Source organism: Phoenix dactylifera, chromosome 6 (genome assembly GCF_009389715.1).
Source record: "Phoenix dactylifera cultivar Barhee BC4 chromosome 6, palm_55x_up_171113_PBpolish2nd_filt_p, whole genome shotgun sequence".
NCBI classification, from domain to species: domain Eukaryota; kingdom Viridiplantae; phylum Streptophyta; class Magnoliopsida; order Arecales; family Arecaceae; genus Phoenix; species Phoenix dactylifera.
The window spans coordinates 2,054,834-2,067,362 of NC_052397.1; the positions used below are offsets into that span (position 1 = coordinate 2,054,834).

Here is a 12,529-nt window from a genome sequence, read left to right on the forward strand (position 1 = left end):
AGGGAAGGACTAAAATGAAAATTATCGTGCAACAAATTGCAATTCAGGAACCTGCATTCTAAAAACAGACATTATAGTTCATAAAATCCATTCATTTTCATTAGTTCCACAGGCTAAAGTTAACATAGATGAACTTCCCTACATGTACCTAACCTTAATTATCTCGACTGAGTATGTTGATATCTTGGTCATGCTCCTTCTGAAGTGAAAAAAAAAATCGTCTAATCCCAAAATCATTTCTATCACTTTTTTTTTTGAGGAAAATGTCGGCTAAGAAGATAAGAACTCCCTTAGCCACCCGATTTAATTGAAAGGTGGAATATATACAATAGACAGAACACAAGAACAGGAACCAAAAAGAAACATAAGAGTGGTCAAAACAAGAAGAAATACAGAGTGAAAGCGAACAGGGATTCAATTTAACTGAAAGGAAGACACCCAAACTTAAAAGAGCACTGAGAACAAATGACCTCTTCCTGTACGGATGCATCTAGACACCCTCATTTCTATCACTTAGTGACAGGAATTCATATACTTGTGCATCCTACATCGTAGAAAAAACTACTTGCTGTTTTTCTTTTAATCCCCTGCATGGCTGCATCTATATTGTATGAGATGCCGTAAGTAATTACTCTCGATTGACTGAAAGATGTGAAAAGCTTGCTAATTGTTCACTATAGAATGCTCCTAGGTATTCCTCTACGCCTGTTTTTCTTGGTGCAGTAAATTTGCTTTGAATCTCCTGATATGGAAGACTCATTTGCTTTCTAGAGCCATTTGGTGCTGAATTTGGACATTTAAGGGCTTCCAGTAACCCAACATACAACTGATAGACGAGATAATACAAATTCCGGGACCATACAATTGTTTCTAGAATGCAATAGCTGCATGAATTTGACCATTTGCAACAACCTTCCAACTTTGATCTACAAGCTAGTGTTTTTTTTGTGATAACATACAAGCTTCCAATTTTACCATATGATGAAAATTATGCACTGGATATGATGATCAAACCTCCACCAATAACTTAAAATCCTACCATATACTTTGCTTCTTATGACTTTCGTTGCTTCCAATTTTAGCACCTCAGCACCCGTTCCGTGCATCGAGAGCCCACTAAGCATAGCGTTCCAAGCAACTAGATTTCTGCGGGGCATTATTTCGAACAAATGTCGAGCACGGCGTATCCTTCCGTACTTTGCGTACATGTCAGCCAAAGCAGTGCTCTGCTCACCCTAAGAAGATGGTCATCGGCAGAAAGACCTGTTTTTGTGAAGTGACCATGCATCCAACGGCCGATAGTTAGATTTCCGGCGTGAGAGCATGTTGAGAGGAGAGAACACAGGCTAATGTGGTTAAGATTTCTTAATGGTCAAAGAAGAGCAACTAAGAAAGAGGGGGATAGCGGCTTAGCGCTTCTCTGGGAAGCCCAGCTTCGACACAGGAGGTGAACATGACCGTCCTCCACGATACTTCATTCTTTTGAGGCATTCGGTCGAACACCTCCCGCCAGCTAGCAAGGAGACGAAGAGGATGACAAGGAGCCGCGGGGGGGGGGAGGGGGAGGGCCGAGGCGCGGCACAAGGGGAAAAAGAAGCGGAGATGATGGCGGTCCGGGCGAGGAGGGAGCGGCGGAGAGGGGCAGGAGGGAGACGGGGAGAAGCGAGGCTTTCACCGCGGGGCGGGGAGGGGAGAAACAGCGACGACCCATCCGTCCGGCCCCTGGTGAACCGTCGGTTCGGACCGAATCCCTCGATCCGCAAGCGGTGCGGAGTGAATCAACGATTTAGAACTCATCCCTGATTTGTCCTAAATCGGTCCCTTCTAGATCAAGCCTGGGAACTTCAGTCCGAACCGCATGGTTCGTATTTTTGAAACCCTCCCAAGAAACAAAACTCAGTTAAAATCTCCTTAATCTTGGAACCTACTCGATTCAAAATTCAAAACCTAATTTGAACCGAGACAATTATAACAAAGGAGAGCAGTACTGTTGGCCGGGCCTACCTTTCATCCACTGAGGGTTTCAGGTCTGGGCGAATATAGAATAGATCCTTCCAGCGTCTCTTCTACTTCAAGGACATAAGAGAAGGCGGCTCTCTCCTTGGGAACGAACGGGAACTGAACCGAAAGAAGGAAGGATGAGAGAAGAGGAGCTGCTGCGGTGCCAAATTCAGGAATGGTACCCCATCTTCAAACCTTATTCCATCCGCACCCTCTTCCACCCCCTCCCCGACTCCTTCCTCCGTTACCTCCTCGGCCTCCCCCTCAACCCTTCTTCCCCTCACGCCGACCCTGACGCTGACGCCGATGCCCCGCCCCCTTTCCTTCTTCCCCTCTCCGTCTCCGGCCGCGACCCCCTCCCTCGCCCCACCGCCCACCTCGACCCCGTCTCCCTCCTCGACTCCCAGACTTCCTTCTCTTCCTCCGACGACGATGACGCCGCCGAGGCCTCCGCCGCCGCGGCTCCGTCATTCCCGGACCTGGAGGCGGCGGTGGAGCGGTCCATCGCGGCCCTGGGCGCCGCCGCCTTCCCCAAGCTGAACTGGAGCGCCCCCAAGGACGCCGCCTGGATCTCCGCCGACGGCACCCTCCGCTGCACCTCCTTCGCGGACGTCGCCCTCCTCCTCCGCTCCTCCGACGCCATCGCCCACGACCTCTCCCATGCCCTCCCTTCCTGCCGCGACAACGAGCGATCCTCCACGACAACCTTCTACCTGGCCCTCCGCAAGTGGTACCCGTCTCTCCGCCCGGAGATGGAGTTCCGGTGCTTCGTCCGCCGCCGCCGCCTCGTCGGCATCTCCCAGCGCGAGGTCACCGGCTTCTATCCGGTGCTCCTCGACCGCCGCCACGAGATCCAGCCCCTCATCGAGGCCTTCTTCGCCGAGGTCGTGAACCCGAGATTCGGATCGGAGGACTACACGTTCGACGTGTACGTGACCGGGGACGGCCGGGTGAAGCTGCTGGACTTCAATCCCTGGGGGGTCTTCACGCTGCCGCTGCTCTTCAGCTGGGAGGAGCTGGAGGGCGAGGGATTTGGTGGGGAGGAAGGCCGAGCGGTGGAGTTCAGGATCGTGGAGAGCCAGTGCGGGGTGAGGCCGGGGCTGAAGACGGCCGTGCCCTACGATTACTTGGATACATCGGAGGGCAGCGGCTGGGATCAGTTCTTGAAGAAGGCGGATGAGGAGATCAGGAGGCAGGCCCAGACCACTCCCGCCCCTGATGCTGGCTGAATGCCTACTAGTAGAAGAAAAGGAAAAAAAAAAGGGTAGGACTCTTCATGCTCTTTGATCTAAGGTCAGCCAGTCTTCAGAAAAAGTCCTTGCCTTTTGCTTCTTGTTGTTATCTAGTAATTGGTTTTGAAGACATTTCTTGAATTTCCCGTAAAAATAAATAAATAAATGAGGAAGACGTTTCTGGCATTGTGAAATCCCAAGGAGATAAGCCTCAACCTTCACAACGCTTATCTCAAATTATCCTTTTTGGATTCCTTCTAAACCTCCAACAGAACCCTTTCACCTCTTTTAATAAGCTTTCCCAAACTAAGGACCAAAATACCAACCTATATATATTTAATGCTAAAGGCAGTTGTAAGAAACCTTTCGAAGAAACTTGTCGAACATAGTCCATGATCACAAAGTAGTTGCAAACTACCCACAACCTTATTACCATGGATAGAAGCTGTACTTTAACCTTTATGACCTTTTTGAGATGGTTGAGTTTGGAGTGGCCTAGAATGTCTCAGCTCGAGTATACCTTTTCAAAGCCATTATTTTTGTGGAGGTAAAAGTAGGGTGGGGGAAATGAGTTTCTACAGCATGTTGCTGTGTTTTCAAGAAAACTTTAATAAGTGACAGGCAAAATTTAGTTTCATATGAACATAAGATGAGATTAGCTTAAATGAGAACAATTGAAGCTAGTACATGATAATACTAGAAAAAACAAATGTTAGAGAACCTAGCAGGCTGCTTTAGTTGGGGCTCCATAGAGGTCATGTTGTGGTAGATAATTCCATAGTCAATATGATTCAACAAACAAGAACCAGAGACCTCACTTTAATTTGACAGATGCAAACTGCATCATCACAGTGCACCCATGTGTCATACTTCTAAGTTGTTCAAGGAGTCTAACCAGTCAGGTGACATGGTTTCTTGATTTAGTGAGCTAGATGTCTGACCCAAAGATCATTGAAGAAGCTATCAAGAGAAGTGGAGATCACCACAAGGCAAAATCAAGCACCAAAGAACATCAAGGATGGTGGGATCAGAAGAAGAAATGGTGCATCAGGTGCCAATTAGGAGGACTAATGAATTGAACACAAAACAATAGCTGATGAAACAACATTAGTTAATATAAGCTATTGAGCTGCACAAGACTAACGCATTTGATGGTGAGGAGTGATCAAGGGACAGCTATTGGATAAGAACCTCCTTAACTGCAAGTTCCAAGGAATCAACACCACAAAAGGCTTGTGCAAAATACCATAGGTTAAATGACATCTTTTAAGGCTTGGAAATGATTTAAAAAACTAAGAACTTGTTTTCCAGGAATTTGGGAGCAAGTGACTAGACCTAACAATTTTCACCATAATTGGGTTCTTACTGCCAAATCTTAATCTAAATCGGCTCTAATGTTATTATAGCAGCCGCTGCATTCCCTAGGTTAGATTCTGATCACCATCCCAATAACTGTGTAGTGTCAAATTGGTGAATCCAAAGATACTGCTGGTGAGAGACAGAGCACGATGAGAATAGTATTCTGCTTCAGGCCAACTCTAGGTTTGCTGGAAGATGATTAGTCCCACATATGAAGTCTCCACAAGCTTCTGTGAAGAGCTTTAGGTACACTGCAACTCAGAGGAATTGCATGATGAAACCATGTGATAACGTCAGAAGTCCACTGATGCCTGATGTGGCTGAAAGACCATTAGACCAGCTAACTTTATCTAGTAATGAATAACACTCTAATATCTAGTAAACATTTGAGGTATACATCTGGAAGAGTATTGATATTAGAGAATTCCTATTCAAGGCCAGTGTTGGTCTTACTAAACAACTTGAAATTGGTTTCTCCATGATTTCTTCCTCAAATCTTCTCTCTCTTTTTTCGTAGTACAAAGGGTAAAATCAAGTAACATCGCCTTCAATTAATAGTATGAAGCCGTGAGAGGTGAGACAGGCAAAATCATCTCTAGCCAGCTGCAGAAGGCTAACCTTTTCCATTTTTCATCTCCCATCTTCTCTCGATGGCATTAACAACTAAGACCTCTCCAGGCTATTCTGGGATAAGGTATCCTCTCTGCCAATTCTTTTGCTGATGTGAAAGAAGAAAATGGAATATGTTTATTTTCCATGATTCCAAAGTCTTCTCTGATTAGAAGCCACAATTTATTTTTGGCAGAAATCATCTTTTTCTTTACTAAGTCATGATTCAAACTCAAAGATATAAAGAACTACATAATACGTAATAATAGGGCATCTGAAACTTATATTCTAAGTATGTAAGATATCTGGACAAGGTTAGATGTTTAATAACTCGAATATTTTAACCAAAATTTGATGTTAGGAGGAAATTTCAGGCCATATGATTTGAGAATAGATGATTACATTTAGTTTTTTGAGCATCTGTTTCAAAGGCAGAGCCCAAATTTCTGAGTCTTCAAGATAACCATGTCCCTTATTTGTGTGCATCTATACCACCCAATGTAATTACTGAACATTGATTAGTTTGACCATATCATTGTTTCATCAAATAACAGATTCTTATGGAAAGCATAACCTTAAGCTAAAAGCTTTTCTAGTGATCACAGGTCCCAGATCAACAAGGCTGGTCTTACTCAAAAAGAGTCCGAAGATATGGTTGCTACAGAAGAAATGTTTTCCATCTTATAGTTGATTATTGAGATACTTAATACCATGAACCTATGCTGCCTTAGCTTTGAGTCATCCATTCATGCCTACTTTGTGGTATTTAGACCTGAGGGCTTCTTTGAGTTTTACAGAGTTTGTTCATGTCAACAATAGGATGATTTCTCAAAAAGCTAAGATGTAATTTATCTATTTGAATCATTTTTGTGCCTGCTGGAGTTCTCCTACTTGGAAGCTCGTTAAAGCCTTAGAGAAGGTATAGACATAATTTGGCTGCAGAGATCAAGCCATGTCATTTCAAATTGCCAGTTTATCTCAGCATGTGGAAAATTTTATCGTTTGCGAAGTTCTCCTATGCCTATAGCTATCGTCCCTACAAGTGTTCTGCAGGAAGCTATTTGCCACCATTAATGAACTTTGTGGTTCTTAAGTAGCATATTGCATGTCTAACCTTTTTTTTTTCGGTTTGCAATATTTGTGGCCTTTTTTTTTTTTTGGTAGGGTGGGTGGAGGTCATTACATCTTAAATCCTGTCTAGCATTTTAAGCAGCAGGATGATTTCCTTGCCTGTAAATATCTGTCATCCTGGAAAGACCTGACAGAGCTTTTAATTTTTCAGATGTCTTTTGGCCATGGGTTATGAGGTGCTCTTGAGGACAATATTCCATTAATCCATTTCACTGTCATGGAATCTCCTTCCATCTAAATTTCCATGGCATCGAGTAGAAAGCAGTCACAGTCCTTTCCCAGTCTTCCCCAGGTTATTCTGTGCTGAACTTTTCAGAATGCTCATGTTTGCACTTGGTAAAAGTTAAATCTAGTTGACACCTTCTAGTTCTAGATCATATCGCTGCCATCAATAAATATTTTTTATGGTTTGTCAAAGTAGCAGCATATCCAATGTTGAGCTACTTAGAATTGCTGAGCTTGGATCTTCTTCTTAAAAAAAAGAAAAAAAGCCAGCACCTGTTGGTTGACAACCACTTCGGTTGGTCTCAAATAAGAGCTGGGACAAATAAGAGCTGGGACACCGTGGAAGTTCTTATCGAGCTTGTTTTGTTTGGGGGCAACCAAGCAAGTTGTATGAATCCTCTAAATGTCAGCTGTTGTTGTGTGTAAAAAGTGTATGCTTAGGAAACTTAGAATGCTGCATTCAACGTTTCAAGTGATGTTCATTGCATTTTCAACTGATGATCTGATCGTCTCTTTTTTATCCTATTTGCAAAACCATGTTATGCCAGGCTCAGGTGATGATTAAAAGAAGCAGATATACCGAAGGCCAAAGAAATGAAAAATCGGTAATAGTCTGAAGTTCTAACCTTGTATCACACATCCACATGTTTTGCCTACACCTTCTGCAAACCTGAATTTTAGGAAAAGCACCATTTCCTGAGACCTGCAATGTTTTTTTTCCTTTCTCTTCTTATCCCTAGTGACAATATCTATAGGTTCCCTAAGAAGGGGTTTACCTGTTCATGTGATAACAAATGACAGCATCTGAAAGGGATCTCTACAAAACTTACGGCTCTAGAGTTTTGAGGTATGGTACATAATAAGATGCAGAATGTGCCCTATTGAAGCCAGAGCAAACCCAAAATTAACCAAGACTCACAAATCTCTGTTGTGCCATCATAGCCTGAAAACATACCTGAGAAAGATAAGCTGTAGGTTTAAAAGAAGGAATAAACCCTGAGATGTGTTTGCAATGAAGTTTCAGTGGTGACTCTCACATACAAATTAAGCATGCAACCTGTCATGATCTCAGAATTATTAGTCAAAGGAATATTTCGGAAATTTTTCTATGGTTCAGATTTTATCAGGCCTCATTGAAAACCCCGAAAGAAAGTTTCAAGATATATAAATAAAATAGATAGAACAAAGTTGATCATATACATATTAATAATTTTATATCATAACTGTAGTGAGGGAGAGAAAATTGTGCTTCTACTAATAGCAAGATCATATGAAGATAGCAACAAGAATAAGCTCAGATTTTCAGTTCTAGATGTCAGGCCTATTTGGGTTCGGGCCTGACTAAATTATACTTTGGGTTGAGCCCAGCCTGTGAACAAATCTATCAGCAGAAAGGGAGGCGCCAAGGAAGCTGTTGTTGGCAACGGGAGAGATGGTGGCAGTGAGGAAAGTAGAGGAGGTAGGGAAGCCGATCTTAATTAGTGTGAGAAGGGCATTTCAGGATTAGCACATTCGAACAAGCTACGATAACTCATCAATGCACTCATTTTATTCTCTTTGAATTCCGCTTCTTTCCTGGCATTTTTTGTTCCAATAGTAATACTAGTAGTACGTACCAGTTACCACTAGATCTAATAGTAGTTGTCTCTCTTTTCAACCCAATTTTACCACTAGCCTATAGGGCTAAAATAAGAATGGATACCGATTGGCACGGGTATATCCATATCCATATTTATTTTATTTGACAAATACAAATATGGATATAGATATTAGTCGGATGTAAAATTTACTTAAAGATATTACTAAGTATATGATAAATCAAGTTAATAGTATGTTAATATAATCATTTATTTTTTTAAAAAGTTCGGAAGTACTATATAAAATTAAATAAAGTTATAAATGGAATCGTATGTTCGGATATAGATTGGATAATTGTCTATCTATATCCATTTTTCTTTGATAGATATGGATATGAATACGGATATTAGTCAGATATTTAATTTCTATATATATCCGAATTGATTCGGAGCCATATCCAATTTCTAGCATTTCCGAAGTTGTTCTCCGGGGGGTAACTACTTTGCTATTAGTACAACGGGAAGAAAAGGGCTTTGCAAAGTACTTAAATCATGAAGATGACAAATAGGGTGATAGGTGTGGGAGAGAGAAAGCCGAAGGCCATGCCGATGGACGAGATGGAGATGAGATATAGGGGGGTGAGGGGATAGGTGCATCGAAGGTTATGGGATTCATTCTCAATGGAGGCGGCAGAGAAGCTAATTTGGATGACCCTACGTTGCATAGAGGCAGAGGTGGGGAGGAGGCTGAACTTGATCTAGACGGTGAAGAAGCTAATAAAGCAGTAGTTCAAGGCCAAAGCATGGGACAACAGGATTAGGTCAAGAGTGAATTTTTTTCACTATGTTTATTTTACATTACAATAGTGGCATTGAAAAAGGTATCTGCTTTCCGCGGGCAATGCCCCTACATAGAGAAGTCTAGCAACCATATGCTTCTTGGTTGCCCTTGGGTAGGGCAGATTTGGAGGAGGGCTTCATTTTTCATGCCGTGGTCCGTGGGGTCGACCGAGGATCTTCTATGCTACTTGAGGGAGGCCTTGAGGAGATCAAGTTTTGCTGAGTAAGGCTTACCTAGCTTATCACATCTGGCTGGACAGAAGCACCTGTCTCTTTGAGGGTAGAAGGACATCCTCCAATGTTGTGGTAGATAGAGACCTCCGTCAGGCTGCAGAGATCATCGACATTACCATGGCGACTTCATCCGGGACGACTAGGGACATCTGTGACTCCCACTTCGCTGCTGCAGCGCCCAGATTCACTTTTGTCTCTTAGGAACCTCCACCCCTGGCCATCTCAAGATGAATTTCGATGGTAGTGTGTTGGCAGATGAAGATAGAGGAGGTATATGCTTTGTGATTAGGGACCACAACTGTGGGAGGGCGTCGCACTTATGATATGACAACCATTGGGGTGGAGCTCAGGACAGCATTGGAGGGCATCATCTTCGCGAGGCGTATTCTAGGGGCTAACAATATCTTTCTAGAAAGGGGACTCAGCGATGATGGCCGCGTGGATTCGGAATGAGGAGTGGAGGGGTGATAGCTACCCACTGCTCGGTGATATCAGCATGATAGCGAGAGATTGTGACTCATTTTAGGTAGCTCATGTGTATTGAGAGGCGAATAAGGCTGCAAACTGGATCGCCTTCTTCGCTGCTCATCACTCGAAAGATATTTTTTGGACGTGTTTTATAGTCGCCCCCTCACCCTTATGCTATTTTCTTTCCATCGTCTCTGTTGGTTGCACTCACCTGCAAGAGCAGTGTGAGCAGATGTTGTACCAAGAAAAAAAAACTCTGCTAATAATGTCTAGGGCTAGATGAATGGTCGAATCATGTTGGCACAATAACATATATTTAAGGAGCTAATTAAAAATTTTTAAAATTTTGGGAGCTCCGATAAAGTTGGAAGGGTCTCACTATTTTTTTTAATTATTGAAGATTAACTCAAAATACTTACATTTGATATCTATGCCATAGAGGAGGTTATATGTGAAAATGCTAATAATTATTTTGATTTAAATAAATTTCACATATAAACCCATATATTAGGCCAATATTATATGCTAGTTCCTCTCGTAATACAAGATCACAGATAACTTCTTTCATCATGTGTGTTGTGTTTCAGCCTTTTGTAAATTTGTAATACTAGATATAATTATTTTCATATAAGTATACTATCAATATTATATTTTAGTATGAGTAATTCCAGGCGCCGAGCAGCGGGCTCGGGCTCTCCAACCGGTGATAAAACCCTCCCCTTCTTCCCCAAAAATCTAGGGTTTCATAACTCCTAATTCTCGCAAGAGAGAGATCCAAGGGGAGAGAGCCATGTCTCACCGGAAGCGACCCACGGACGACGACCATCCTCTTTCCGATCACAGCAAGCGCCCCCACGCCCGCTCTCCCCCGGCAGTCGCCGGTGCCGCCGCCGCCACCGACCCCCACCGCAGGCGGAAGACCTTCCCCTCCTACCTTGACGCCCCCGAACTGCCCACAAAGATCCGCCTCCTCTGCGAGATCATCGCCAATACCCACCCCGCCTCCGCCGTGGAGCGCGCCCTCGACGACGCCGGAGTCCGCGTCTCGACCACCGATGTCGAGGAGGTCCTCAAGCTCTCTTACTCTCTCCCCGCCCCCGCCGTCGCCTTCTTCCGGTGGGCTGGCTCCTGCCACCTCGCCCACCAACACAGCACCTACTCCTGGAACCTCATTGTCGACATCCTCGGCAAGAACGAGCTCTTTGATGCCATGTGGGACGCCGTCCGCTCCATGCGCTCCGAGCGCCTCCTCTCCTTCGCCACCTTCGCCTCCGTCTTCTCCTCCCTTGCCTCCGCCGGCCGGCCCGAGGATGCTCTCGCCGCCTTCCACTCCATGGACGTCTACGGCGTCCCCCGCAGCACGATTGCTCTCAACTCCCTCCTCTCCGCTGTATGCCTCGAGGGCCGCGTCTCTACCGCGCGTACCTTCCTCGGCGCCGCTGCCCCTTCTGTGGCCCCTGACGCCGATACCTTCGCCATCCTCCTCGAGGGCTGCGAGGGGGAGGACGACCCCCGCACTGCCCGCGAGGTGTTCGCTGACATGATTGCATCCATCGGCTGGGACCCGGCCAACATCCCAGCATATGACGCCTTCCTCACCACCCTTGTCCGCTCCGGCCCAGTTGGGCTCGCCGAGGCCCTCAAGTTCCTTGACATCATGCAGAAAAAGCGGTGCTTTCCAGGGATTAAGTTCTTCCGGGATGCTCTCGAGTGTTTTGTCAAGAATAACGATGCCCGCGGGGCGCGTGAGCTCTGGGATTTGCTTGCAGGCCACCATGGATGCTTCCCTGACACAGCTATGTACAATTCAATGATCACCCTGCAGTGCTACCTCAACCAGATCGATATCGCCCAACGGTTCTTGGACGAGATGATTACATATGGGGCATTCCCCAACTCACAGACCTACAATGTGATGCTCCAGTTCTTGTTGAAAGCGAGGAAGCTAAGGGAAGCCGCTGCCATATTTAATGAGATGGTTAAGAACGAGTGCTGCCCAACTGCAGCTAATTGTGCTTCAGCCATTAGGATATTCCTGGATTCTGGGGACGCAGAGATGGCATTGAAGGTTTGGAAGTGTATGGTTGCCAATGACTTGCAGCCACTGGAGAAGAATGGGAACATGCTGGTTGAAAAGTTGCGGGGCATGGATAGGCTTCCAGAAGCTTGTAAATATGCAGAGGATATCATTGATAGAGGCATTAAGCTGAACTCGTCGACTCTCTCGAAGCTGAGGCAGAGCCTACTGAGAGTGGGTAAGGGAAGTATTCATGATCATCTCCTTATGAAATGGAAATCTCATTAGAAGCCAAACTTTATCGACTTACACCACTTGAATGATATCTCTTTTCTCTATTTATTTTAATTTTTGCCTTTTATAACTTTGGCGCGTTAAATGTAAAATGTGCTGAAACGGAACAATGTACCTTCTTATGGGAAGATTACCCTAATATCATAACTTTGTTGACATGGAATTTACAGAGAATTCACTAGTCTTTTCGGCATTCCTTCTAGATAACTTTTATTTTCTATGGATTTGTATTCTTTCCAATGTACCGTTCTATGTCTTCTCCGTGTTATATTAGCATGGACATAAACATTTATCAAACTTCCGGCTTGCAGTATTGTATTGTTCAATTGTTGACGATAAAGAGGGTCCGACTTAGAAAAGAAAAAAGTGGGTGTTTCCTTGGAAATTTTTTTGATATGGATGTGTAGTAGAAGGGTAAGCCTTAGCGCAAGGGTAAGGTTGCTCCATTGTGACGTGGAAGTCACAGATTCGAAATACGAAAACAACTTTTATTATGGGGTAAGGTTGCATACATCTGAACCTTTCCAGACCCCGCAATTACA

General features: G+C 44.4%; 2 protein-coding genes across 5 annotated transcripts; both read left to right on the top strand.

Annotated features, from left to right (window-relative positions):
- The first annotated feature begins 1,747 nt into the window (after positions 1–1,747).
- Positions 1,748–7,055, top strand: LOC103701936 (cell division cycle protein 123 homolog). 4 transcript variants are annotated; one of them, XR_005512102.1, is made up of 2 exons: positions 1,748–3,294; positions 5,798–6,172. XR_005512102.1 is itself a non-coding variant. In XM_039127092.1 (2 exons), the coding sequence occupies exon 1, from the start codon at positions 2,139–2,141 to the stop codon at positions 3,228–3,230; it is 1,092 nt and encodes a 363-aa protein (XP_038983020.1). In that variant the 5' UTR covers positions 1,748–2,138; the 3' UTR covers positions 3,231–3,265; positions 6,484–7,055. The 4 variants fall into 4 exon arrangements, 1 of the variants encoding a protein (XP_038983020.1); XM_039127092.1 differs by lacking the exon at positions 5,798–6,172 and adding an exon at positions 6,484–7,055 and having other exon boundaries at positions 1,748–3,265; XR_005512101.1 differs by having other exon boundaries at positions 1,750–3,294; positions 5,807–6,172.
- A 3,267-nt stretch (positions 7,056–10,322) lies between these two features.
- Positions 10,323–12,150, top strand: LOC103701935 (pentatricopeptide repeat-containing protein At1g77360, mitochondrial-like). Its single transcript, XM_008784159.4, has one exon. The coding sequence runs from the start codon at positions 10,467–10,469 to the stop codon at positions 11,979–11,981; it is 1,515 nt and encodes a 504-aa protein (XP_008782381.2). The 5' UTR covers positions 10,323–10,466; the 3' UTR covers positions 11,982–12,150.
- Positions 12,151–12,529: the final 379 nt, after the last annotated feature.

Coding starts and splice junctions, on each gene's coding strand:
- LOC103701935 (XM_008784159.4), top strand. CDS start 10,467: ATGTCTCACCGGAAGCGACCCACGGACGACGACCATCCTCTTTCCGAT.
- LOC103701936 (XM_039127092.1), top strand. CDS start 2,139: ATGAGAGAAGAGGAGCTGCTGCGGTGCCAAATTCAGGAATGGTACCCC.